This window comes from Hyperolius riggenbachi, chromosome 1 (genome assembly GCF_040937935.1).
Source record: "Hyperolius riggenbachi isolate aHypRig1 chromosome 1, aHypRig1.pri, whole genome shotgun sequence".
NCBI classification, from domain to species: domain Eukaryota; kingdom Metazoa; phylum Chordata; class Amphibia; order Anura; family Hyperoliidae; genus Hyperolius; species Hyperolius riggenbachi.
This window is the reverse complement of record NC_090646.1, coordinates 64381969-64406024: the sequence shown is the minus strand read 5'-3', so window position 1 is coordinate 64406024 and position 24056 is coordinate 64381969. Positions and strand designations below refer to the sequence as shown.

Below are 24056 nucleotides of genomic sequence, written 5' to 3'. Positions count from 1 at the left end.
AGTTACAGGTTTTATTTAAGGCAAATTTCTGTTTTGTGAAGCATTTTATTAAGAGGAGGTTTTTGTTCTTTTTTTTTTTGTTTGTTTGTTTTTGTAGCCCCCTTACAAACTCCAAGGAGTTTTGGTTCACCATGAGCTTGCCGGGTAATCTGTTACTCTAAAGGGGCCCATACACCTAACGATTTTCCCGCCGATATACAGCAGATTCGATCACTGTGATCGAATCTGCTGTGAAATCGTTGCGCAAACGCTGAGAAGGATCGATTTCCGTCCGAAATCAATCGTTCCCGTCGATCCGTCCGTGTGGAAGATTTTTCGCCGGCGGGTCGGGAGTGCGTCGATAGCGCCGTTCGAATGTCCGACCGACGCTAGCTGCAATACATTACCTCATCCGGCCGGCCGACTCCCCTGGTCTCCGCTGCCTTCTTCTCCGCGCTGGACTCACTGAACTCCCTGTCTCGGCAGGAAGTTTATACAGTACCGCCCTCTACTGTTTAAACTTCCCCTGGACAGGAAGTTCAGTGAAGCCAGCCGGTCCGGAACCCAGCGCGGAGAAGAAGACAGCGGAGACCAGGAGAGTCGGCTGGCCGGATCAGGTAATGTATGAGGGGGGTGCTTCACAGATTGTGATCGGTTTCATGCTGAAATCGATTCACAATCTGTTTGCAGTAAAGGCAGCCATACGATCCCTCTATGATCAGATTCGATCAGAGAGGGATCTATCTGTTGGTCGATCTGATGGCAAATCGACCAGTGTATGGCTACCTTGAGCCAGGCATTCTCTACCATTGTTCCTTGAGTTCCTACTCTGCAGGGGTTCCTTAGCATTTCCCCCCATCGTGCGGGGGAAGTATGATAGAGCAGGCTATAATAGAGGATACTGCAAAAAGAAGCACTAAGTCGGGGGTCAAAATAATGAGTGCATAAAAAACAACTGTAGTGAGAAGAACATGGAGGCTGCCATATTTATTTCCTTTTTAAAGGATACATCCGAGGACCTTAAAAATAAAAAAAAAATACTTACCTCAGGCTTCCTCCAGCCCCTGCCAGCTGTCCTGTTCCCACGCCGCAGCTTTGCTCCATGCTGGTGGTCCGGGGTCCTCTCTGGCGAAAAATGCCGACTGCGCATGCATGAGTGGCTCTAAGAGTCGCACTGACGTCATCCGGACTGTATTGCCCAGACGCCTGCGCAGAACAGCCCGGATGACGTCAGTGCAACTCAATGAGCCGCACAGTGGAACGCAAGAAGATGGAGAAAGATGCCAACCTGGCAAGGTGGGCCTCTGCACCGGAGGGGACCGGGAGCCAACGGAGCTGCGGCGAGGGCACAAGTCAGCTGCCAGGGGCTGGAGGAAGCCCCGAGGTAAGTGTTTTTTTTTTTTTTCCTCTCAGACCTTCCCTTTAAGCAATACCAGTTGCCTGGCAGCCCTGCTGATCTATTTGGCTGCAGTAGTGTCTGAATAACACCAGAAACAAACATGCAGCTAATCTTGTCGGATCTGACAATAATGTCAGAAACACCTGGTCTGCTGCGTGCTTGTTCAGGGGCTATGGCTAAAAGTATTAGAGGCAGAGAATCAGAAGGACAGCCAGGTAACTGGTATTCCTGAAAAGGAAATAAATATGGCAGCCTTCATATGACTCTCGTTACAGGTATCCTTTAAGGTACCGAGAAATTTGAAACTGGGAAGAAGAGAAGCTGGTCAGGAAGGATGCATAAAAAGTTAACTGAATAACTTGAGTCTTCACTTTGTATTTCTTGCTAATGGGGTAATTTTTTTTTCACAGTTTCTCCAATCTTGAACATAACATCCAGTCCAACGCCACACATGCCCAACGTGCTACCGAATGCAGATAGTAGCGCCAGCGCAGACGCCAAGCCAACGTTGGTGGTCACCACAGCTCCCGCAGTAATCTTGGCACCCACGCCGAATGCCACGGACTCCATCGCTACCTTCAACCCCACGGGCAATGGCTCAGACTCCAGCAATTACACGCTGTACGATAACTCCACGGCTGCGGTCACCACTGTCGGTGTCATTGTGAAAAGTAGCACCCCAGATGTACCAGCCACTGAGGCCAAAACACCCGCCGAGGGCTTCTCCAATCTCGTGCCAACTCTCGAAAGCACTACAGAGGAAAGGCCCACCTCCACAAGTATAAACACATCCTACTGCATGGAAAATACTTGTGCTTTGTCATGTGGTTTCTGTCTTATTTCTATTCTTGTATTTCTTTCCAGTCTACGCCACAGAATTCAATAAGTAGCATGTGTGCCCAAGGGGCTACATCTTTTATGCTCTATTTGTCCGTTAGTTTACTGTTAGAGATTTTGATTTTAAGTACAATAAATAGTCTGTGTTGATGTGGCTATGAACTGCGATGGTTTGGCCTTTAAATGTCAATAAAAATCTTGTCAGTTGCCCCCCCCCCCCCCACCCCCTCCGTCTGCCGTAAGAGAAGTGCGCTGTTTACGTATATCTCCAGCAGCCGCCAGAGAGATACGTAGAGGGCGCACTTCTTTTGGGCAGACTGGCCGCGACTGGTTCAAGTGACAGGACCCGGTACCGGAGCTGCCGGCAGCGGAGGACGGCGGCGTGGGAGCAATCCGAGCTTATGGTGCTGGAGCAAGCCCCAGGTATGTATAAATCGTTTACCTTTCATCAGCTCTGGTACACTTTAAGTAAATGAAGCCAAAGGTGGCCACTAACGGTCCAATTTCTAGTGTTAAAATCGTTTGAGCGATCAGAAATTCTGATCGGATTGGTTGTAAATAATTTCCATTGATGGGCACAATCGATTTCGGACAATTTTCATCAAACCAAAATTTGGATTTTCTTGTTGGTTGTGAAAGATACGAAGCAAAGATTGGTTCATTGATGGTGCAGTGAACGATTTTTCTTTAGAAATTGGATCGTTAGTGACCACCTTAAAGCTGGCCATATCCTACTCTATGTTGTCAACAGATGATCAGATAATGATCTGAGATGGATCTATCTGATCAAATCCCTCCCCCCACACTGCACACAGATCAGATTCTCCACAAAGTTCAGCATGAAACCTATTGAAAATCTGTGCGCACTGGCTGAGGGGTCCCCCATGCCTTACATGACCCCACGGGCCTTACATGACCTCTAGAGGCCGCTAGTATTTTTTGGTAGCAGAAAAGTTTAACATTGGCTAAACGAGCTGCGGGGAACTGTCCATTTGAACTGGCCCTAAGCAACGCAGCTGCGCACCTCTGCAAAATCAAACGTCCGGAGTGATGTGCGAGTAGTGAAGGCCACCTTAACCACTTAATGGCAAGCAAACTTATAAAAACGTCCTGCTAGAGCCTCTTAACGGCTCCAGGGCGTTTTTATAAGTCGAACAGCGCTGCTGCCGCTGTGCACGTTCCCGCTTGCGTGTATGCACATGAGATTAGTGAAAAAAAAAACAAAACAGAAAAAATGCACCTTTATTTCCAAATACTATATTTTCACCATACTTTGTACTAGGGACATAATTAAAATCTTGTGATAACCAGGACAAATAGGCAGATCAAATGTGTGGGTTTTATGCACAGTAGCAGTATTTATATTAAAACTATAGGGGGTGAAATTGGAGAAATGGTGCCTTTTTTTTTTTTTTTTTCTTCATTTTTTCCTTATTTTTCCCTTTAAATGCATAGAAACTAAAGTAATTACTGAAAACAAATATCAACCCCAAAAAGCCTAATTGGTGGTTGAAAAAAACTAGATATAGATCATTTCATTGTGATTAGTAGTGATTAAGCTATTGGAAAATAAAAAGGGATGAGCACTGAAAGGTGAAAATCGCCCTTGTCCGTTAGGGTAAAAACCCCTTTGGGTTGAAGTGGTTAAAGTGTACGCAAGGTGACATGGGACATAAATTATCCATATGTGTATATGCAGTGCAAAACATATTTAATAACTAGGCTATTTCTCTTTTTTTTTTTTTTTCTCCTGCCGGAAAGCGTTAATTTCTAGGCACGGAAGTGACCGCTTCTGTCTTGTTGATACCTTGTTGGGAATATAGTAAACATAACTGATAAGCAGCTTACAGCCATAAAAGTTTTCCTGGCAGAATACAACTTCTGAGTGCAGGAGGGAGATAGAAGGTTGGAAACCTTGAAAAAGGAGCACTTTTAGGATTTTTGGTTTCTATGCCAGTTTGTTTCAAGGGGTACTTAATATGTTGTTACACATACCAAGCGTGTACTTGATAAATTATTATTTACGATTTGGGAAGAAGGACTTGGAGTGCTGTGCAGCAGTATGTAAAGCACTCCTGACGTGAGAAGAATATGGAGGCTTGACATATTTATTTGCCTTTAAGCAATACAGATTGGCTGGATGACCTGCTGAGCCTCTCCTGTCACACTGGCTGTGTTCCGCTTTGTTTTTGAAAAGGCTTGCGATTTTCCAAATGCAAGTACAGTAAAGTTACAATTGGAATCGTGGGAAAGTGCTCATACTGAATGCAATTCCAATTTTCTAAAAAAGCAATCACAGTTCTCCTTTTTTTTTCTATGTTTTGATTGAGGACAACATCGAAAAATCGCAAAACGCGTTTTGTATTTGCGATTGCCTTTTGCAATTATGTTTTACGAGTTTTGGTGTGAAAGCGCTCTTAGATACTCTTAGCCATAGACCCTGAACATGCATGCCAATCAGGTTCTCTGACTGAAGTCTGACTGGATTAGCTGCATGCTTGTTTCAGGCGTGCGATTCAGACATAACTGATGACTAAAAGATCAGCAGGACTGCTAACAATGTTCTCCTCAGAATTTTTTTCCAGCCGGGTGGCATGAAAAAGTAGCCGGGTGGGGTAATATGAGAGAATGCAGAGCCAGTGCTTCTGAGCGCAACTCTGCTTACAGTATAGGAGCAGGTGTGCCGATGACAGCCGGGTGCTCATCAAAATCAGCAGGGTAGAGCACCCGACTAAAAGAGCCTGGAGAGAACACTGAGCGGGTATTGTTGAAAAGGAAATAAACATGGCAGCCTCTATATCCCTCTCTTATCTCCCGTGACTTTGTATGATGATGTCTATACTGCACACACACTGGAGGTGATTGTCTAGCAGTTTATAGTAGAGGAGGTAGGTGCTGCTATAAAGCTGTGTTGGTTATTATGTGACTGTAGAGCTTATCCCAGTTCATGGAGGGGTAACACAGGGTGGTGGGGAAGCGTTAGTTTTTGGCCGGGAGCACTGTATAGCTGTCTCCAGTTAGGGTGTGTACACGCGCTCCTTCCTGCTGTCACGCTCTGTTCTATGGCTTTGCATGCACGAAATACCAGAGACACGAGATAAAGCATGAAGGATTCTTCCTGCCAGATCTCCCATCTCCTCACCTTGTGTAAACATGTAAGGACAGCTGAATTTATGTGCATACCTCTGTACTCCTCTGTCATTTCTTTATGCTGCACCTTGACCGGTATATGTACAGTGTATGTGTCCTTCTGATTGAGCGAGGATGGTATGATCCACACACACTGGAATCCAGTCCAGACACCTGCATAAGTTCCTGCAGCCTTCCCCAAGCACTCCTGCTGCTTGCACCTCCTGCCTGAGCACCAGGAACTCGCCATACACTGTGGGGAAGTAATCTGAGAGCAGAATCTGGATGCTGAAGTAGCAGGAGTGCTTTGAGGGACTGCCTCTGTGTCAGTTATCTATTCTTAGTGAAAATGTAAACTGTTCCCTGCAGGGTTCAGGACTCGATCCATCGTCCCACCATACCAACATACAGACATCCCTCCATCAGGTTCAACCAGAAAGGAGAAAAAAAAAAGTAATGGGCCCTATTTTGGGGCCCAATGCTGCACAGTCTTGCAACTAGTGAGGGGTTGTGTTGCTTTGGAGGGGTGAGGAGGGCCTACAGCACAGGGCACAATGGAGTGGGTGGGTTTAGTAGACACAAGATATAATTTATATTGTGATTTTTCCTGGCGGACTCAAAGCACTAGAGCTGCAGCCTCTAGGGTGTGCTAAGTAGGCAGTAGTAGTGTTAGTGTCTTGCCCAAGTCCTCCTCACTGAATAGATGCTGGCTTTCTGATCAGGAAGAGCCGAGTTTTGAAGCCTGGACTCCAGGGAATTGACAAGATGGGGTAGGCCTTCTTGAAGAGGTGAGTTTTGAGGGCCTGCTTGAAGGTGCTGAAGGAGGGGGCAAACGTGATGGGCGGTGGGAGAGTGTTCAACAGGATGGGGGCAGCTATAGTAGTCGCGCAAGATGCGTTGGGTGGTTAGGAGAAGGTCGTTGGGAAGAGTGAAGTGGGTGGCCAGGTATGTATCTGCTGACCAGGTCAGAGATGTAGGTAGGCAAGACTTGTATATGGATTTGTAGGCCAGGCATAGGATTTTGCAGTTAGTGTTATGTACTCAGTGGAAGATCTCAGCGAGTCTAAATACACATTGGTGATAGTGCAGTTTGATTAGTATGCGTAGCAGTAACTTGGAGGGGGCGACTGCCTAAACCAGAGATGTCAACCCGGGCATTCGAGGGCCGAGGTCCTCACACATTTTTTACACAGTTCAGCATTAATTGATGGGTCTGAATCAGGAAAGGTGTGGTCCATTAGATAGAACACACTCCTCTTTCTCAGACCATCCTAAACACTGGCATGGATCTGGCCCTCCAGGCCTGGAGTTCCACACCTGTGGCTAAACCATGCATGTCCTTGTGTCTTCTGTGCAGATATCTATGGTGCGGTAGATACAAATCCAAAACTAAATGTATTCTACTATTGTCTTGTAATTTATGTAAGAAAATGTCAGAAAACAAAATGACATAATCTCTCTGCCCCTTTTTTCCATAATGTGTGTTTTTTACTTTTTATTTTCAGATCCAGCAGAAGGCCCCCAAGGTATGTCCCATCATTATCTGTAGTTTAATGTGTAGAAACGGTGGGCAGTTCTCTATTGGGGATGGTCAATGAGATACAAATAATGTATCCTTGTATGTTCAAATTTCATGTAAATTATATGCAGCTTGAAAATGGACCAATCAGAATAACTTCCTGACAATTTTTATTGGTCCAAGTTAATGAAATTTGAATCCAAGGAGAAATAATTTGCATCTTCTTGATCATCCCTATTCTTTATCAGTCGAGGAAAAGATGAGACGACTGAGTCATCTGTGCAAGGATAACTGGGATAGATTTTTCAGTAAAACTGAAGCAGAAATTAAGATCAAGGATTTTGATTGGGCCACTCTGAGCAACTGCTCCACTTATGCCTCAAATGTGTTCCACTGCTCTTTGCACCGGTTTTAAAGAAGACCAGAGACAAGCAATAGTCATAGTTTTATACATACCTGGGGCTGCCTTCAGCCCCATCCGCACGGATTGCTCCCAGTCTTCCTCAGCCTTCTCCAGCTTCGGGACTGTGCCCCGTAACTTCAGCCTGTCTGAGCATGTGCAGTGCGCCCCTTCCGTCTCTCTCCTGCAGAGAATAGTACTGCACATGCTCAGACTGGCCGACGTTATGGGACCCGGTGCCAGAGCTGGAGAAGGCAGAGGAAGACTGCGTGGGGCTGCAGGAAGCCCCAGGTAGGTATAAAACTATTGTTCGTCTCTGGTACACTTTAGTAGGATGACTCCAATTTCTTTTATGATCTGAAAACAAAAGTGATTTTCCTGGGAGGGTCAAAACTTTTATCATCACTTAGCTGCTAATTGATAAGATTTCTGTCCAAGATGATCAGATTGTGTTGGAAGTGTAGTAAGCTGTGTAAACAATGTATCAGCTTCTACATCTATCCAAGTGGAGACCGAGATCTTTCTCTCCTTTATTTGCATAGTAATTTCTTATAAGGCAATCTAATCAATATTTCTGCAGCAATTGTTATCAGTTGGCTTTATTGAAGTGTGAAATATGCCTTCAAATGACATCACACCAGTATTATAGCGTTTTCATTTTTTTTTATACTGTTTAATGTATAGAGGAAAAATTTAAGTTTGCGTTGCATCGCACTCGGTGTTAATGCCCATTTCCTAATGAACAGATGAGTTTTATATACCCGTTCTCTCACTGAAGCTACCTTCAGGTACAATAAGTATGACATTAAGGGCTCTTTCCTACTAAGACGTTGCGTTAGATGCGACGTTAAGGTCGCATAACGTGCCCCTAATGCAACGCATGTGAGCTTTGAAGTTGGACGTTATATAGAGCCGCGTTATGCGTCCGTGATGCGTACTTTTTGACGCATACTATCGGACGAAACCGGCGCATGCGGCAAATTTAAAATAAAAAAAAAAAACAGTACTGAGCATGTGCAAACAGCCGAACGCAGCCACATACGAGTATAACGCACAGCATGCTGCACTTTCATTTACCGTGCTGCGTTATACTCCAACGCAACGTGGGCACTGTGAACAGCCCATTGATTTTTCATTACTGTGAGTTGGGCTGCGTTACAGGCTGCTCTAACGTGCACCTGTAACGTCCCACTGTGAAAGCAGCCTTAGTGTATTTAAACCTATATTGCAGGTACTCTTTATATTGGGGAGGAGGCCAGCTGCATTTCACAGATAAGCTTTTCATCTGTAGTTCAGAGACACTGAAGCAGAAAAAAATAAATTATGATATAATGAATTGGTTCTGTAGTACAGATTATTACTAGAATAGTATTATATTATTATATAGAGGTTTTTTTTATAACATTGCATCATTCTTTTATATTTGCAGTTTACACACTACTCCGCATTCTAAATGAATTTACAGAGCAGGCAAGTGAACTGTTGAACTGTCCTAGGCAACAAAAACAAACAATACAGTGCCAGACACTTGAGATAATAAGTTTCAGAAGACAGAGCTCTCTGCGAAAGTCGTGGAGCTCAGTGGCTCATTTGCATAGATAACTGGAATTTCCTAACTCTTCCTGTACTGGAAACAATATTAGACTTATGTCTCTGCTCCTAATGTTTTATTTCTTAGCTGTACTGCACATACAAATCATTATATCATCATTTATTTTCCGTTTTAGTGTCTCTTTAAGTAGAGGCCTGTATGTAAGAGAAGCATGGAAGCAGCTGAGTGGCCGATCACATGACCGTTAGCTCAGCACTGGCGACAGTGCTCCATTGTCCTGGCTGCTGATACTGAGAATCCGCTAATGGCTGTCATTGTGCGCTGAATGTGAGATTTCAGTCTTGTCAGTTCTGAGATCTTGTACAGAACCAGCACCTTTATCTCTTCACCCGCCCCCCCCCCCCCCCCCCCCGTTTATCTTATCTGACAGTTTTATCTAACGCACACAATTCCCACCCATCTATGATAATTGTAGTGTGTGGGCCCGCTCCTGCTTGTTTTATACTTACCTCTGCATCGTGTGCTTTTGCAGATGAAACCCCCATTATCGCCGTCATGGTGGCGCTCTCCTCACTGCTTATTATAGTCTTCATCATCATCGTCCTCTATATGTTGAGGTAAGTGCTGTGTTTTTACGATTATCACGCACACGTACGTTTCTTTCCTTTACAGTTGTTTTTGTTTAACTTTAAAAAACAAACAAACAAAAAAAACCTCTGAATACCTTGCTTTTAGTCTTTAGCATCATAATGATGCGGCTCTTCAAGTGGAGGTGCATTTCCTTTTCGGGAGGAGTGTGTGGACAAGCTGTCACATGCCTTCTCTCCCCATTCACTCAAATGCTTTTCTTTTGGGGTATAGGGAGGGTGGCACTGCTGGCGGAGGTGGGTGGGGCTCAGACAGGCAGGCTTCCATGGATTGTGGGAAGGAGCAGATCTGTTCAAGAGGAGCTAGGCAGTGCGAGTCACATTTCTGTGATACTGAAATGGGGAGTGGAGGTGGAGGTTAAAAAACCTTTTATTTGAGAACATTCTTAACTATACAGTACATTAACATTTATCATTTGTTGAAACGCCCAAACCAAAGTGGCGCTTGAGGTGTTCGTGAAGAGGCAAATCCTGAAGTTTGAGCTGTTTGGGAGGGGCAGATGCTGAAGTTTGAGGTGTTTGGGAGGAGCAGATGCTGAAGTTTGAGGTGTTTGGGAGGAGTAGATGCTGAGGTTGATGTGTTTGGAAGGGGCAGATGCTGAAGTTTGAGGTGTGTGGGATGGGCAGATGCTGAAGTTTGAAGTGTTTGGGAAGGAGCAGATGATTAGGTTGGAGGTGTTAAGGAAGGGGGCGGATGCTGACGTTTGAGGTGTTTGGGAAGATGCTGAGGTTTGAGTTGTTTTTGAAGGAGTAGATACTGACATTTGAGTTGTTTCGGAAACGGTAGATGCTGAAGTTTGAGGTGTTTGGGAAGGAGCAGATGCTGATGTTTGAGGCATTTGGGAAGGGGCAGATGGTGATGTTTGAGGTGTTTGGGAAGGGGCAGATGCTGAGGTTTATGGTGCCTGGGGAAGGGCAGATGCTGAGGTTTGTGGTGTCTGGGGAGGGGCAGATGCTGAGGTTTATGGTGTCGGGGAGGGGGGGGGGGCAGATGCTGAGGTTTGAGGCGTTTGTGAAGGAGGAGCAGATGCTAAGGTTTGGGAGGGGCAGGTTCTGAAGTTAGTGGTATTTGGGAAGGAGCAGATGCTGAAGTTTTGAGGTGTTTGGGAATGGGCAATTGCTCAGGTTGAGGTGTTTGGGAAGGAGCAGAGGCTAAAAGTTGAGGTGTTTGGGAGGGGCAGAGACTGAGGTTTGAGACATTTGGGAGGGGGCAGATGCTGAAGTGTGAGGTGTTTGGGAGGGACAGATGCTGAAGTTTGAGCTGTTTGGGAGGGGCAGATGCTGAAGTTTGAGGTGTTTGGGAGGGGCAGATGCTGAAGTTTGAGCTGTTTGGGAGGGGCAGATGCTGAAGTTTGGGAGAGGCAGGGGCTGAAGTTTGAGGTGTTTGGGAGGGGCAGATGCTGAAGTTTGAGGGGTTTGGGAGGGGCAGATGCTGAGGTTTGAGGTGTTTGGGAGGGGCAGAGGCGGAAGTTTGAGGTGTTTGGGAAAGGGCAGATGCTGACATTTGAGGTGTTTGGGAGGGGCATATGGTGAGGTTTGGGAGGGGCAGATTCTGACATATGAGGTGTTTGGGAGGGGCATATGCTGAGGTTGAGATGTTTGGGAGGGGCAGATGGTGAGATTTGAGGTGTTTGGGGAGGGGAAAATGCTGGAGGAATCGCAGAACAATAGTCTTTGGAGCTGGAAGGGCTTTATCATTCATAAGACTACTTCTCCTGTCCTTGCGTTCGACCTTCATATGTCACACAGCCTTGGAAATCCTCATTGTTGTATAAATTGCTTGTAAAGTGCAGACACTCCTGGGCCTCACTAAGCCGTGTTTACTGCTCTCTCCACTCATTATTTTTTTATTGTTAGATTACAGTGGAATCAGAATACAGGCTGAATATTCCATCTGCATCCAGCTAATCCTCATTATAGAGATGCTGGTCCTGTGTGACTTCCAATCCGCCTGATATTCCATCAAATAGAGATTATAAACTTGCAAGCCTGTCAAAAATGGACATTTTGTTATAACTTGAATCCCACTATTGAAGCCTAAATTGATCAGGGGGTAGTGATCGATTTTTAATCAGATTTTAGCAGAAATTGCATTGGAAGAACTGCCCTCCTGCTAGTGTTTTGCTACTTAAATGGAACCCGAAGTGTGAGTGTTAGGAAGGCTGCCATATTTATTTCCTTTGAAGCAATACCAGTTGCCTGGCTGTCCTGTGTCTCTATTACTTTTAGCCACAGACCCTGAACAAGCATGCAGATCAGGTGCTCTGACTCAAGTCTGAGTGTATTTGCCACATGGTGGTTTCAAGGTTGTGACTGCCATTATTGATGCCAGAAGATTACCAGGACAGCCAGGCAACTGGTATTGTTTAAATAGAAATAAAGATGGCAGCCTCCATGCCACTCTTACCTTGAGTTCACTTTTAAGGTAGTGAAAAGCTGTGCGTTCGCTCACGCAGCTTTTCTGTCCATGCAGCTACAATGGCTGCTTTAACAATGCAGTTAGAGATTTGTGCAGCCTTAGCAGCAACTTGCAGCTCTACTGATACATTGCTGGTACACGAAAATCTTAACATTTAAAACCCATACAAATAAGAAGTACATTTCTTCCAGAGTAAAATGAGACATACATTACTTTTCTCCTATGTTGCTGTCATTTACAGTAATTAGTAGAAATCTGACAGAACCGACAGGTTTTGGGTTAGTCCATCTCTTCATGGGGGATTCTCAGCATGGCCTTTTTTTTATAGACATTCTCTTAAAAAGATTTATACAAAGATCCTCCCTGTTTTCTGCACACTTTTATGGCAGTTGGACGGAGCAACTGCCATTCACTATGTGCTTTTGAAAATAAAGAAAACCCTGAGAACCCACCACGAGAAGATGGGCTAGTCCAAAATCTGTCAGTAATGTCAGATTTCTACTACTTACTGTAAGTGACGGCAACATAGGAGAAAAGTAATTTATGGCTCATTTTACTCTGGAAGAAACGTACTTGTTATTTGTATGTGTTTACATGTATTTAAAATTTTAAGATTTTCACGACAGAGGTCCTTTAAGGAAAAATCACAACATATTTGCTGTAACCAATAATGCCCTCTTTTTTGTTCCCTCAAATGAATGGCTTCTAATTCCCAACCTACTAAAACAAGTACTGTATAAACTGCTGCTAAATACAGTTATGCTCCTAAGTTTACATACCCTGCCAGAATTTGATTTCCAAATCATTTTCATAGAACATGAATAACACAAACACTTTACTTTGTTTCATGGTTAGTGGTTGGCTAATATATTATTATTGTAAATATTCTAAGAAAATGGTTAAGAAATCATAAATTCTGCCAGGGTATGTACACTTATGAGAACACCAGAAATGTTATCATTGTAGTGGTACACAGGGAGACGCTGCAGAATCTGTCCCCTCCCACTCCCTGTGCACCCCTCCCTTTTTCTACCTCTCCCCTCCCTCTTGACTCTCCCCTCCCTCTTGACTCTCCTCCTTTTTTTTTTTTTTTTGTGTGATTTTCTGTAAATCAAGTTTGTGTAATCTGATTTTATGTCTGAACGGAATCCTTTCCCTTCCCTTTCTTCATAGGTTCAAGAAATACAAGCAAGCAGGCAGTCACTCCAACTCTTTCCGCTTGTCCAATGGCAGGGCAGATGACATGGGTAGGTGTCTGAGGGCTCGTTTCAACTAACACCAATTCGCATGCATTTTCCGCAAGCAGATTCGCAGGACTATACAAGTCAATGGGCCTACAAACAGAATCTGCGCGCAGGGCTGCGCAGAAAGATTCAGCCATCAGAATTCTCACAACGCACGCATAGTGTGCGATTCGCATGTAAATAATAGAAAAATTCGCCTGCGTTTTCGCCATGCGATTTTTCCATGAGAATTTGCGTAAATTAAAAGCACATAGACACTGATAAACTGAATAAGACAAACACATTAAAAAATTCCAAGGAGTAAGGCATGCTTATGCTTTACGCCTTGGAATTTTTTAATGTTTGTCTTATAGCTCCACATAGTATGAGGAGGTTCTCTTATACAGTTTATCTAGACCAGGCATGGGCAAACTTGGCCCTCCAGCTGTTACGGAACTACAAGTCCCACAATGCATTGCAGGAGTCTGACAGCCACAGTCATGACTCACAAAGGCAAATGCATTGTGGGACTTGCAGTTCCGTAACAGCTGGAGGGCCAAGTTTGCCCATGCCTGATCTAGAGACTATTGTGTAGTTCGGCCTGCGTAATGATTGTACCAAAGGTCTGGTGAGAGTTCATTATTTAACCCCACCCATAGTCCTCGCCCCTCGGTGGGCCAGAAGATGGGGGGTGACCACTTTCTGACACACATATTGTCTGAAATGCTATCACAAATCCGCTATGATTAAGAACTAGAAGTTCGAAACATGTCAGCGGTTTTCATTGGATGAAGTGCAGACTTTTTTGTCTTTTTACTTGTTTCGGCATGCAGGCCTTTGTCAAGTGCTTGGCAAAGGCCTGCATGCCAAAACCTTGTGCAATCAAATGAAGCTATAATTTGCAAAAAGTCCAGGTGGAGACCCGGTCCATTTCTGTTCCCAGTCTCCCATATGTCCGATTCAGATGCATAGGCAGGTAGCTCTAAAGGTGTCCACTAGCGGTAGAATTTTCAGCGAAGAATCGCCTGAGCGATCAGATAAATACGATCTGGAATAAAATACAGAAATACATTGATTATTTCACCATCAACAAACCAATCTGTACTTCCTGTTCATCACAACTGAATATAAAAGAAACGTTTTTCCAAATAACTAATTCAAGAACCCCCATAAGGACTGTTCAGTCGATTTGGGACATCAGGGTTTATTTTCTGCCAATCCGATCAAATTTTTCTGATCTTCACACATAAATATGCCCGGTATCCTTTTACTTTTTGCTACACATAAATATACTGTTAGTGGGCACCTCAGTGGTACTAAATAAATTGCTTGATTGCATCTGTGATCCTTGCCTTTGGAGGTGGTGTGTAGATTTCAGCATACTGCCAAGTTCTGCACCTCAAATTGTCCACACGCTTTCCTCCTTCTGCCCCTTCCCTGTCTCTTCTCTGCCAAGGAAAGCTGTGTGTCACGTGACTTAACCCTAGAGGCCCAACACTAGGGGCACCTAGCGTCAAGAGTACCTTTTGTGACCACTAGAGAGCTCTACTGTTTGGCCTCTAGTGTTTGTCATTTGACACACAGCTTCTGGGAGAGGAGAGACGGGGAAAGGATCGGTGGTGGAGAGAAGACACTAGAGAAAGCGCCGATGGACAGGTGAGAGTATCTCCACTGCTGCATCAGTCGTCCAGAAACCAAGCTGGCTCCTGACCCACCACCAATTAAGCAAAAACATTAATCTGGTGGGATAGACCAAATTGATTTCAGGCAAACATCGATCGGGCATTGTTTACGGCATATATTTCCAGCAGATTTAATCAAATCGGTCAGATATTGACAGAGGAATTGACTAGTGTTTGGCCACCTTATGATATAGAATGTAATATAAGTCAGCGAGTGGTGTTGGGCAGGTGAATGCGGTAACGTCCCTGTGGGTATCCTATATGTTGTAGTTTTATTTATCCCATTTATAACCTGAGCTGAGGCGTGTAACCCCGATAACCGCGAAATGTGTCTTTTTGTGACAGAGCCTCAGAGCATGCCTCTCCTCGCGAGATCCCCCAGCACCAATCGCAAGTACCCGCCTCTTCCTGTGGACAAGCTGGAGGAGGAGATTAACCGAAGGATGGCTGACGACAACAAGCTGTTCCGGGAAGAGTTTAATGTGAGTGTGTGCAGGTGTATCTCATGACTTACATGGGAGATTCCAGGGGCAAAATGCCTAGAAATGCCACACCTGTTACACCAGAGACTGGATATTGTGTGTATTATAATAGCAGGATGATTCATAGCGGAGGTATCAACAATCCCAGCATGCCTGTGGAGTAAGGGCAGGATACTGCTCTGGCATAGCCCCCACAACCTCTGCCAGCACGGGTTGCTAAGGGAAGCCCCTGTCTGTGGTAGGATGCAGAGCGAGGCTGTGAAAGCATCATACATTCTCTGTTGTCAAGCGCCTCTCTTTAGCTGCGCCATACAGTGTAAACTCCTTGTGGCTCCGCCTCTGCATGTCATGTGACGCGCTCCCGTCTCTGCATGTCATGTGATCCGCATCAGGAGCAGCTGAAGAGAGGCGTGAAAAGGATGTCGCTAGCTCCGCTGACAACAGGTAATGTATACTGCTGCTTCCTCGCTCTGGAAGGAAGGAATGGCCATTATAACCAAGTGTTGGGGGCCAGGCCAAATAGTTGGAAGTATTCGGGTGTGTCGAGTCAGCTATGCCAAATTCTTACACCAACACTATCCTTTAAATGGAACCTGAGGTGCGAGGCCTATGGAGGCTGTCATATTTATTTCCTTTTACACTATACCAGTTGCCTGGCTGTCTTGCGGATCTTTCTGGGCAGTACGGTCTAAATCACTCTCCTGAAACGAGCATGCAGCAAATCTTGTCAGATTTGTCAGACATCATCTGCATAATTTAAAAGGAAGTAAACATGTAAGCCTCCATATCCCTCTCACGCACTGGGTGGAATTCTTTCCTACAAATAAAGGACCTCTGCCCATTGGAAAAGCCTTTGTTTTTGAAGACTGCATTTATAATGTAATTGTACTGCCACCTACAGGTCACATTGGTAGTTTGTTTCTGCTCTAGGACTGGCATTACTGAAAGCTGATTAACCTGCATCTTTCTGGTTTCGCGTTTCATTCTGTAGGCTCTGCCAGCCTGTCCCATCCAAGCGACATGTGAAGCTGCCTCAAAGGAAGAGAACAAAGAAAAGAACAGATATGTCAACATATTGCCTTGTGAGTGCATCTTCTATAATTCATACAGGGACTTTCTACATAATACATTTTCCTGTTTGCGAGAGACGTGACTTTCTGAGGTGAATTTATTGAGGCAAGCGCCAACATCACTGGAGCAAAAGTGAAGTAGTTACCCCAGCAACCAATGATACATTGGCTGTTAAAGGACACCTGAAATGAAAGCAGTATGGAAGCTGCCATATTTATCTCCTTTTAAACAATACCAGTTGCCTGGCTGTCCTGGTTCTCTTTCCTGATATAGAAGTGTCTGAATCACGCGCCTTAAACAAGCATGCAGCTAATCTAGTCATATTTCAGTCAGAAACATCTGTTCTGCATGCTTGTTCAGGGTCTATGGCTAAGAGCATTAGAGGCTAAGGATCAACAGGAGAGCCAGGCAATGTGCATTGCTTACAAGGAAATAAATATGGCAGCCTCCATATCCCTCTCACTTCAGTTCTGCTTTAAAGTGTACCTGAGACGAACCTTGGGTCAAAAGTCAAATGCTTACCTAAAAAGAGTGGAGCCTTTGCATCCTTTTGGGCTGGGCAACCTTTTGTGGCTGTGGGCAGCATTCTTGTAGTGGTGCGCATGCCTGCCGCATTCCTACCTGCCTTCCTCTCCGCAGAGTTGTGAGGGCTTGCTGCAATAGGTTCTAACTTACCCGATCACACATTCCAGCGATGATCTCCATGGCGATGGCGTCACGTGACATGCTGATACATGAGAGCAAGTCAAATGACCGCTGTTGGAATGTGCGATTGGGTGAGTTAAGGTTCCCATTACACAACATACATTTTCAGGGAAGGAGAGAGGACAGGAGAGGAATCCGGCCCTCTATCATAGGTCCGGGTCGTATTCACAACATACATGAGCTGCATCCGGCCTGTAGTTTGCCCAGGCCTACTGTAGAGGTTTCTCACACTGTCATCCCATCTTGCCCAGAGCAGACCTCCCAAAGGTATCTGTTACAAAGGCTGAGCCAAAATGCTATGTATAGCAGAACGCCATAAGAGCCGTTATGGATGTAGTGCAATACTTCAATCCTATAAGAGAAAGGCGTCCATGTCGGAACCCCAGTCATCCAGACCTCAATTCACTAACCTTTATCAAACACTTTATCGAACATTTGATAATTTACCTCATGGGTAAAATCTAATTTTAAGTTGACTAAGATGTTATAGATTTATTGAACGTTTTATCGATAAAACATTCGATAAATATATAACACCTTAATGAATTCAAAATTAGAATTCACCCATGAGGTAAATTATCAAACGTTAAAGTGTTTGATAAAGCTTAGTGAATTGAAGCCCGGCAAACAAAACCTGATACCAGGCTATGATGCAAAATTATGTAAACTTTATTGGGGAAAAGTTGCTTAAAACTATTAAAAACCTATAAGCACATGGGGGGTAAGGGTAACAAACTGTACAGATATACAATGTGCAAAATCAATGTCTCACAGCTAAATGTACACACAAGTTGAATCTGCCTAAATGTGCATTCAGAAACAACTCAATAGTAAGTCTATGAACAATGCAAACACCTAGTCACAATGTACTGGTAGCTTATCCACTGCTCCATATAAATAATCTGAAAGCAGCTGACCAAAATGTGCATAAGAAATAGTCTGTGTGGTTGTGTGTCTGTGTGGTTGTGTGTCTGTGTGGTTGTGTGTCTGTGTGGTTGTGTGTCTGTGTGGTTGTGTGTCTGTGTGGTTGTGTGTCTGTGTGGTTGTGTGTCTGTGTGGTGTCTGTTTCGACCCAGCGTCCCCCTGTGCTCCCTCATGCGTTCCGTGATGTTGCTTGGACACTGGGTCCAGCCACACACACACCAAAAGGTAATACCTTTTATCATCTTGGATAATTGGATAACCGTCCATGGACGATGGTACACCATCTTGGTAATCTGGTAGTTAGTTGAATCAGTGGCAGCAGACTTTTTGTGTTTTTGAAACTAGAGAATGCCTTTAATTTCTTACAGTATTCCTTCTCACCGTATTGATTAGTGACCTGTTTTGCACTGAGCAATGTTTAAATAAAAACTGATGAACTGCAATAATTGTCCCCTTACAATTGTGCCTGACAATTCTGTCATTGCAGATGACCATTCCAGAGTCCACCTATCGCCTATTGAGGGAGTGCCTGACTCAGACTACATCAATTCCTCGTTCATCAATGTAAGTGGGTAAAAGTGATCTGATGATGATGGTGGTGGGCGGGAATAAACGCAGTCCAAATGGAACTGGAGCCTTGGAGGATGATTTATCCAATGCTCCTGTTTAATTTTCACCAATGACGATTACACAGCATACAAAACCAGCACAATGTTTCGGGACACTTGCCCTTTGTCAGGTGAAGCTGTATGGATCATAGGAGGGCCTGATGGTCCTCTAGCCTTTTGGAACGCCCCGTGTCGCACAATCCTATCCCTGAGGCCTGCAGACTCCCTTTGCCTGTTGCTGGTGGGCGGGTAATCCTGTGCCACTGCGTCTGCACAATAGAACAATATCGCTACATAGTAATGAGATGACTATCCCGGATTGTGAATTGCTGTATATACTGTACTCCAGTATAAGCTGAGTGGCCCAAAAGTGGGGGTCTCTGCTTATACTTGAGGCATAAGTAGAGTCGTGGTTTGTCATGGTGGTTTTTGCCCAAAGCCTAGCTGAAGTAGTCTGTAGCTATGTGGCCACACCTACCCGTGTTACCGTGGGTTTTAAGAATAATGCCCATTGGAAGAATGTGGAGGAGTATGGCAGCCCTGATTAACATCTCAGTAAGGCCTCTTGCACACTACATGCAATTCAGATTTTTTCTTATATATATATATATATATATATATATATATATATATATATATATATATATATATATATATATATATATATATATATATATATATATATATATATATATATATATATATATATATATATATATATATATACAGATTTTTGATTTCAATAAAAAAAAAAGTACTACATGGTGCTACCTTTTTTTTTTTTTTTTTTTATTGAAATCAAAAATCTGTATATATATATATATATATATAATTTTTTTTTTTTTTTTTTTTATTGGAATCAAAAATCGTATCGTATATAAAATCGGAATAGCATGTAGTGTGCAAGAGGCCTAATGCCCATTTCACGGCGAATGGGTTATTAACCCATTCAATTGCTGATCCTTTGTTGGGGTACAATGTGGAGTAAATTGACTGTATACTTAACTTAAGAATCCTGACTATTCCTATTATAAAAACCAGTTAGGACAGAACCTATGAAAAAATCTGTTACACAGATCGACAAGTTCTTTAAGGAGACTATTGATAATGCAATGTTTCAGGATCGGTTGGGCTCACAGCCAGGAGTGAGCCTGGGGTTCCTGGCACCTGGGTGCAAGATTTTCTCTGGCGCCTATGGGAGTGGTTAAATTAACCAACCACCTAACGACACCCATGTCCTGCCTAATCACACCCACACCTTTTGCCTCTTTACGCATGCATGTGATACCCCATTCCTACCCCTCTTTCTTGGGATTGCTCCTGGCTGGCTTTGGTTGCCTGCGAGTCTGCTATTTTCTGGACTGACTCAGATTGAGAGGCTCTGCGAGTGCGACGCAGTTACACACTGCGTATTTATGGCTGCCTGCGGCCACCCTACTCTCGCTCGCTGTCGTCGGCTCCTCCCCCGCCAAGCCCAAGCGTGAGGTGGGCTGCCTGTATCTTTCCCGTTGCGCTGCGCAGCCTGCCAGTGTTGCCAACCTTTCACGTTATTTTTTACTGACAAATACTTAAAAATTTACTGACAAGAGAGACAGCGTTTCACCAGTAAATGCACGTAATGACAGACAGCCTTTCATCAGTAAATGCACATAATGAGAGACAGCTTTGCCCCAGTAAATGCACATAATAAGAAACAGCTTTTCACCAGTAAATGCACATAAGAAACCGCTTTTCACCAGTAAATGCACATAAGAGACAGCTTTTCACCAGCAAATGCACATAATGACAAACAGCCAGTGTCCCCAGTATATGTAGCCCACCTTTAGGCAGCGAGTGACAGGGACCCCCTTTAGGTGGTGAGTGACGGGGACCCCCTTTAGGTGGTGAGTGACGGGGACCCCCTTTAGGTGGTGAGTGACGGGGACCCCCTTTAGGTGGTGAGTGACGGGGACCCCCTTTAGGTGGTGAGTGACGGGGACCCCCTTTAGGTGGTGACAAGGACTCCCTTTAGGTAGTGAGTGACGGGGACCCCCTTTAGGTAGTGAGTGACGGGGACCCCATTTTAGGTAGTGAGTGATAGGGACCCCCGTTTAGGTAGTGAGTGACAGGGAGCCCCTTTAGGTAGTGAGTGACAGGGAGCCCGTTTAGGTAGTGAGTGACAGGGAGCCCCGTTTAGGTAGTGACAGGGAGCCCCGTTTAGGTAGTGAGTGACAGGGACCCACTTTAGGTAGTGAGTGACAGGGACCCACTTTAGGTAGTGAGTGACAGGGAGCCCCGTTTAGGTAGTGAGTGACAGGGAGCCCGTTTAGGTAGTGAGTGACAGGGAGCCCCGTTTAGGTAGTGACAGGGAGCCCGTTTAGGTAGTGAGTGACAGGGAGCCCCGTTTAGGTAGTGAGTGACAGGGACCCCCGTTTAGGTAGTGAGTGACAGGGACCCCCGTTTAGGTAGTGAGTGACAGGGAGCCCCGTTTAGGTAGTGACAGGGAGCCCCGTTTAGGTAGTGACAGGGAGCCCCGTTTAGGTAGTGAGTGACAGGGACACCGTTTGGGCAGTGAGTGACAGGGACCCCTTTTAGGCAGTGAGTGACAGGGACCCCCCGCCCTCTAGCTGCCGCCGCTCCCCCCTCATCTTGCAGTGTCAGACCTCAGGATCAGCGGGCGACCCGACCAGTAAGAGCGGGTGCCGGACGCACCCGCTCTATATGCGGAAGTGATGTCACTTTCGCATATCAGTGCGGTGTGCTAGGTCCTAGCGCCCACACTATTGGTCGCCGCAGCCTGATCAAGGTCTGACACAGCTAGAGGGAGGGGGTGAGCGGCGGCCAGAGGGGGTGAGCAGCGGCTGGGCGGTGCCTGTCAGAGACACTATGCACCCGCAGCACCCGCCCAGGTGCGGCCCTGCTCACAGCCCTCAAAACGGGAATAATCTGAACTAAAATATAAAAAATTGTACCAATAATGGGTTGAAGTCAACTGAGATAAATTTGTTCCCTGAAGCCACATTTTAAACTCTTATCTAAATGCACAATGAAAATACACAGATGTGAACTTGAATGTGCCAAAACATTTGTAATTCTCTCCAAATAATGTTTGACTCCCACGCCTCACCGCTATACATAATCTGACTGCTGCAAGGTCAGCAGAGCTGCCTTATTACCTTCCCTTGCAACTCCCGACTCACCAAGCATGGTAAAATATACTACAATGTTGCCACATGTTCCTCTGGGCACTCATGGTGAGTGTCACAGGCTCACGCCTCCTCCTGTCTCCTGCATTTTTCTCCATGGCTTCCAGGAGCGCCTGTAGTCCTAGACACTGTTGCATTTACAGATGTCAGATGCATGTGGTGTGGTAACAGGATACAGGTGCCCCCAGTGGCCGTGGAGAAAGATACGGGACACAGGAGGTGCTGCTGTAGGAGTATTGGAACATATTTTACATGAGTGGAGACCAACCAACTTTCCCTCTAGTCTAAGCACATTTTTCAGCACTTTATATTGGTTTTCAGTGAGGATAAACTTATAAGCAGAATATTTTTCACAGAGAGTTTGTTGTCTTTTAGGGTTATCAAGAGAAGAACAAGTTTATAGCAGCACAAGGTAATATTCTACTTTCTCAATTGTTAATTGCTTCATGTTCTACACCCAGTTTCAGCTTATTTCATCCCCATGCAAGGTTTCTGCTCATTCACCGTCCTCTCCTAATGACAAATTCACCTTTTTATCCCATTTTAAGCCCGATTCCTGCTCATTCCCCTCTCATCTTTCTGCTGGGTTCCTTATCATTCCTCCCTCCCATCTTCTTGCCTGGTTCCTGCTCATTCCCTCTTCCTGGTTCTTGTTCATTTTCTCTCCTATCTTCCTGCTTGGTTCCTGCTTATTTTCCCTCCCATCTTCCTGCCTGGTTCCTGCTCTTTCCCCTTCCTGGTTCCTGCTTATTCCACCTCCCATCTTACTGTCCGGTTCATACCGATTCTCCCTCCCATCTTCCTGCCCTTGTCCTGCTCATATTCCCTTCCCTGGTTCCTGCTCATTGCCCCTCCCATCTTCCTGCCTGTTTTTTGCTCATTTCCCTGTCCCTGGTACCTGCTCATTGCCCCCCCCCTCCCCCCGGTTGCTGCTTATCCCCCCCTCCCATTTTCCTGCTCGGTTCCTGCTCATTCCCCCTCCCTGTCTCCTGCTCATTCCCCCTCCCATCTTCCTTCCTGGTTCCTACCCATTCTCCCTCCCATATTCCTGCCTTTGTCCTTCACATAACCCCTCCCATCTTCTTGCTTGTTTCCTGCTCATTGCTCCTCCCATCTTCCTGCCAGTTTTCCGCTCATTAACCCCCCCCCCCCCCCCGTTCCTGCTCATCCCCCCTGCTTCCTTTTTATTCCCCCTCCCATATTCCTTCCTGGTTCCTGCTCATTCCCCCTCCTATATTCCTGCCTGTCTCCTGCTCATTTCCCCTCCCGTCTTCCTGCTCATTTCCTCACTCATCTTCCTGCTGGTTCCTGCTTTTTCCCCTCCCTGGTTCCTGCTTTTTCCCCTCCCTGGTTCCTGCTCATTCCCCCTCCCTGGTTCCTGCTCATTCCCCCTCCCATCCTCTTGCCTGTTTCCTGCTCATTCCCCTCCTATCTTTCTATGTTGTTTCTGCTCATCCCCCCCCCCCCCCTTTTCTTTTTATGGGCACAAGCCTGAAAAGTTGGATGTCGAGTGGAGTGTTTTGTAAGTCAATGAAGTAATAAGTTTTTTTTTCCTTCTTACAGGGCCCAAAGAGGAAACTGTGAATGATTTCTGGAGAATGATCTGGGAACAAAATACAGCAACCATTGTTATGGTAACCAACCTGAAGGAAAGGAAAGAGGTAGATTTGGGTTGAATAATAATCTGTGGTGAACCTGCTTCGTTGCACCGTCTGACTGAATATCATCACTGTTGTCCTGTATCCTGTTTTATCTCCTCTGCAGTGTAAGTGTGCTCAGTACTGGCCTGACCAGGGGTGCTGGACGTATGGAAACATCCGAGTGTCTGTAGAGGATATGACTGTCCTAGTGGATTACACCATACGCAAATTCTGCATCCAACAGGTACTAGACTTTTGCTTTCAAAAGAAGTCTTTGCTTAAAGCGGACCCGAGATGAAACACTAACTATAACAAGTAACTTGTCTATATATCTTATCTAAAGTTTAGATAGTTTACACAGCATATCTAGCTGCAAAAGTTTAAAAAGTGTATGATTATTTATTCCTGTGATACAATGGGGGCAGCCATGTTCTTTTTGTCATATTGTCACAGGCTAAGAGCTGGAGATGGTATCAGCTTTCTTGTGTGTAAATTCAGTCCCCTCTCCTCCTCCCTCCTCCCCTCTGCCTTTGAAATCAATGGCTAGTAACACCTCCCCCTCCTCCTGCCCAGACTGAACTCCTGTAAGCCCTTGCTATTGTCTGACAGTGCCTTGGCACTCTGAGACCTGTGGGCGTGGCTTTTTTAGTTTATA

The 24056-nt window shown here is 45.2% G+C and overlaps 1 protein-coding gene across 3 annotated transcripts in view; it reads left to right on the top strand.

Moving 5' to 3' along the window:
• The window catches only part of PTPRA (protein tyrosine phosphatase receptor type A), a 239419-nt gene that overhangs the window by 176815 nt on the left and 38548 nt on the right, over positions 1 to 24056 (top strand). For all 3 annotated transcript variants that reach the window (XM_068274827.1, XM_068274845.1, XM_068274837.1), the window contains exons 4-13: positions 1789 to 2157; positions 6850 to 6870; positions 9348 to 9432; positions 13055 to 13128; positions 15132 to 15268; positions 16260 to 16350; positions 18456 to 18532; positions 22137 to 22173; positions 23325 to 23422; positions 23526 to 23645. In XM_068274827.1, the coding sequence (XP_068130928.1) occupies positions 1789 to 2157; positions 6850 to 6870; positions 9348 to 9432; positions 13055 to 13128; positions 15132 to 15268; positions 16260 to 16350; positions 18456 to 18532; positions 22137 to 22173; positions 23325 to 23422; positions 23526 to 23645 (1109 nt within the window). The remainder of the gene's footprint in view (positions 1 to 1788; positions 2158 to 6849; positions 6871 to 9347; positions 9433 to 13054; positions 13129 to 15131; positions 15269 to 16259; positions 16351 to 18455; positions 18533 to 22136; positions 22174 to 23324; positions 23423 to 23525; positions 23646 to 24056) is intronic.